The 4,447-nt window shown below is 36.2% G+C and overlaps 1 protein-coding gene across 1 annotated transcript in view; it reads right to left on the minus strand.

The window, feature by feature from the left end:
* The window catches only part of ATAD5 (ATPase family AAA domain containing 5), a 51,751-nt gene that overhangs the window by 38,935 nt on the left and 8,369 nt on the right, over window positions 1-4,447 (minus strand). The window contains exons 4-5 of the mRNA XM_019646970.1: window positions 1,388-1,552; window positions 783-909 (exon numbers count right to left, since the gene is read on the minus strand). Coding sequence (XP_019502515.1) covers window positions 783-909; window positions 1,388-1,552 — 292 coding nt within the window. The remainder of the gene's footprint in view (window positions 1-782; window positions 910-1,387; window positions 1,553-4,447) is intronic.

The following is a 4,447-nucleotide window of genomic DNA, read 5'->3' on the forward strand; positions in this document are numbered from 1 at the left end:
CATTAAACGTAAGGAAAATGATCCTTTTTTGAAGCGACTGATAACTGGTGATGAGAAGTGGATTGTTTACAACAATGTGGTGCACAAATGGTCTTGGTCCCGATGTGATGATTTACCTCAAATGACACTGAAAGCAGACATTCATCAGAGGAAAGTTATGCGCTCATTGTGGTGGGATTTTAAAGGTGTCGTGTTTTTCGAGCTCCTACCAAGGAACCAAACAATCAATTCAAATATGTACTGTCGGCAATTGGACAGTTTGGACGAATCCATCATCCAGAAACGTCCAGAGCTTGTTAATTGTAAAGGAGTTGTGTTCCATCGCGACTACACGAGACCACACACAAGTTTGATCACCTGTCAAAAATTACTGGAGCTTGGATGGGATGTGTTGCCACACCCACCATACTCGCCTGACCTTGTGCAGTCAGACGACTTCCACTTGTTTTGCTCTCTTCAAAATTCCTTGCGTGGTATAATGTTCAATTCAGATGAGGCTGTAAATCAGCACCTTGTTCAGTTTTTCGCAAATAAAGACAGGTCCTTCTATGAACACGGAACTATGAAGCTCACTGAAAGATGGCAAAAGGTTATCGAACAAAACAGGCAATATATCATTGATTGATCTTTGTTCTTTATATAAATAAATGACCTTTGAAAAACATAAGACAAAATACGTCATGACTTTTCCAACAACCCAATAAAATGAGAACATACAGAACAATATAATACCCCTCAAAAACATTCTAATGTTCATCATAAATGTTATCAAATATGATTACCAGGTACATTTTTAGGAGTCTTGTTAGGTTTTTTTCCTAGCACATCATTTAGACACTGAAGCTTCTTCTGATTTGTCTCAGGATGCTTTAAAGAAGTAGGACTTGAATCTATTATTATTACAGAGTCCTAAGATGGAATAAGAAAAAAATGTTTAAAATGTCATACAATTAATATGATTAAAATTTCAAAAGGTTTACAGTGCGAGAAGCCACAGACAAAATAATTACATTAGCAATTCCATACATCTCCCCATCATGAGACTACAAATTGAAAAGTGAAAAATGCACCATTTGGGGAGATACGAATAATTTAGTATGATTAGAGCCCAAAGTGTGTATATTAAGAAAGGCATTGTTTTGAAGAAAGGGAGGAGCTACTTCAGCCTATGAAGGATCATTGAATGACTTGATAAGGATTCAGACTATATTCTGTAAGAAAAAGAGAGCCAAAGGCTTTTAAAGCAGAACTGAAAATGATATTTTTTCTACCACCTCAAGGCTATCTTACAATTATGCCTTATAACTTTATAATGGTTTCCTTCACCCACCCCAGAACAGCAGAATAGGACAGACTTTATATTCCAATAAATATCTGCAATACTTACTTCTGTGTCTGACATGTTTTTCCTCTCAGGAAGAGACTGATGTCTTGATGAACGCCTTAATGGTGTCACTGTTTCTTTAGCAGCTTTTGACCTACTAATATGTAAAGCTTTTGCATTTTCAATCAATTGTTTTGCTTTTGTTACCTTTTTTGAAGTATTGATTGCCTAAACAAAAATTTAAAATATTAATTTAGATCACTGTCAAACATATTAATAGAAACAAATAGAAAAGGCAAAACTATGAAGACAGTAAAAACATCAGTGGTTGACGAGGGTTGTAGGGGGAGGAAGGGATGAATGGGCAGAGCACAGAAGATCTTTAAGGCAGTGAAACTAGTCTGTATAGTGATATAATGTTGGATACATGTCTATACATTTGTCCAAAACCACAGAATATACCAGAATACACCAAGAGTGAACCGTAATGTAAACTTTGGGTAATAATGATGTGTCAATGTAGGTTCATGTTGTTAACAAATGTATTGACAATGGGGGAGGCTGTGCGTGCATGGGTGCAGGGGGTATATGGGAAATCTCTGTACCTTTAGCTCAATTTTTCTGTGCACCTAAAACTGCTCTTAAAAAGTCTATTAAAATATATATAATAGGAAAAAAATATAGTCACAAATCATATTAAAAAAAGACAAAGAAATAATTATGCAAACCTTACCAAGGCAATTAAATTGTACCTAATTATACTTGTTTGCCATTACTTCTTACTTGAAATTTATTCAGATAAACACATTTGTGAAAAACACCCAGAAAGATGTCTATAGTATAGAAGAGAATTGTTGGTTATTTCCCCACCATTTTCATGGCCTGTATTCTTTGATTTTAGTATCCTTTAGGCTGAGTTCTTTGGAGAGAAGTTGAAAAGGTATTACGTATGGAAAGGAGCAGCACTAGGTAAGAATAAAGTCTGGCCTTCAGAGCTGGCTCTTCCACTGATGTGCCCAGTGATCTTGAGCATTTAAATATTATCTTCCATATAAACTGCTTTCCATATTCTGAGTTCTACAGGTTTTCATGTTTGGATTAAAAACATACACACACAAGTTGCAGAAGAGCTTTACATTATATGAGCCCTTGATAAAATGACAGATGTCTATTTAGGCATAGGATAAAGTCTAGAAGGATAAACATGAAACTATAAAAAGTGGGTTACCCTAGAGAGTAGGAGTGAAATAATGAAAAAAGGTTTTCATTTTTAATTTTACATACTTTTGCTCTATTTTTTAAATAAATGTTTGCTGTTTTTTTAAAAACTTTCAAATGCTTTTTAGAAACATTAAAAAGAATCATTAAAAAAACAATGAAAAACATTAAAAAGATATTTAAAACATATGTAAGAAGGTTAGGAATGTAAAGGATTTGCTTCTATGTTTGTACAGTGATAGATGTTATTGTTCACCTAGTAAAATTTTTGGCAGGCTGATGAACCTCACGGTCAGTTAGTATTCAAAATAATCCACCTAAATTTAAATTAACAACTCACTCACTGAAACAAATTGTTATACAAAGAGATATCTTTTAGTGAAATTGTATAATATATATATATTTTGGCAAGAAGTTCTATTACTTGAAACCAAGTAATTGAAACCAAGTGTTTTTTCTAAAAGTTATTTTTCCCGAGTGCAAGCTCTGAATAACAGCGGTTCGAGTCCCAGCCTGAGCTGAGCAGCTGCTGAGCTGTCAACAGGTGGCAGGATGGCTCAGCTAAAAAAAATAATAATAATAAAAAAATAAAATAAAATAAAGTTATTTTTCTGATAAAAGTTTTTTAAAAGTTCATATTTATAGAAAAACAGAAAAATAAAGAGAATTAAAATCAACCATAATTTGACCACCTCAAAACTAATTTCTGACACCCTGCTTTCTGACCTAACCGCTTATCCTCCCAGCTCTTACTAGGTTACTCCTGATCACGTCTAGAACCTCAGTCCTGACAGCTTTCTGCCTCCCTATTCATCAGCCTCTGCTTGCCCACCCAGCCTAGACTCCACCGCACATCACTTCAACCACTCTAAAAAAAATGTTCTCACCTCCTTTGGCCCAGCTGTCCTTCTGCCATGGTTTCCGGAAAAAAGCCAAACTTCTTGCCTAAACTTAGACCAACAATCTCACCTGAGCATTCACTACTCAACTGAACTACACTTACTAAGACTGCTAAAAACCAAGGAACACTTCAATTCATATCTCACTAAATTCGTCTGTAGCATTTGACAATACTGACCGCTTTCTCTACTCCACAAAATGCTTGCATGACATCAAATTCTCCAAGTTGTTCCACCAGTTCAGGCAGTCTTCCCATGTTCTCTTCTGCCTAAAAGACAGCTATATTCTAGTTGTTTTCCAACAGGCTAAGAAACATCTTTCTAATTACTTGTAGTTGTGTGGCGCTGGGAAAGTCACTTCCCAGAGTCACATATAAACTGTATGTTTCCTTATCCAATGAACTGCAAGTTTCTTCATCTATAAAACAGGGTTAAATTGTTACTTCTCTTCTTCCTTAAAAGATTGTGGAGTATCCCTAGTTTATATTTGGATAGCTTCTCTTTTCACCAAATGAACTTTTCCTGCATCATCTCATCCATTTTCAGAGTTTCAGTCACCACCAATATGTCTCCTTCAGCTTTCCCTCTGGCTCAAATCTCTCTGCAAAGATTTAGGACCATGGATCCAACTGCTAATTACAGACGGTTCTACTTGGACATCCCATAGGTACCTTGAATCCATTTTTTTCCAAAACCAAATTCCTCATCTTTCTCCCACACCTAGTCTTCCTATTTCAGTGAAATACAACACCATCCACTCAAAAGCCCAAGCCAGAATCCTGGGTATCATGCTTGATTTCTCCCTTCCTTTCACATTCAGTCTACCATCAAATCTCAATTCTACGTCCTAAATAACCACCATGCACTTTTCACTACCATCATTTAAAACACAATCACATCTCAGGGCCGGCCGAATGGCTCAGTTGGTTAAGAGCTCGCTCAAGAGTTTGAGCTCTGGGCCGGCCGAGTGGCGCGATGGTTAAGAACTCGCTTGGGATGCCAGAGG

Source organism: Hipposideros armiger, unplaced genomic scaffold, assembly GCF_001890085.2.
Source record: "Hipposideros armiger isolate ML-2016 unplaced genomic scaffold, ASM189008v1 scaffold_108, whole genome shotgun sequence".
Classification (NCBI taxonomy): domain Eukaryota; kingdom Metazoa; phylum Chordata; class Mammalia; order Chiroptera; family Hipposideridae; genus Hipposideros; species Hipposideros armiger.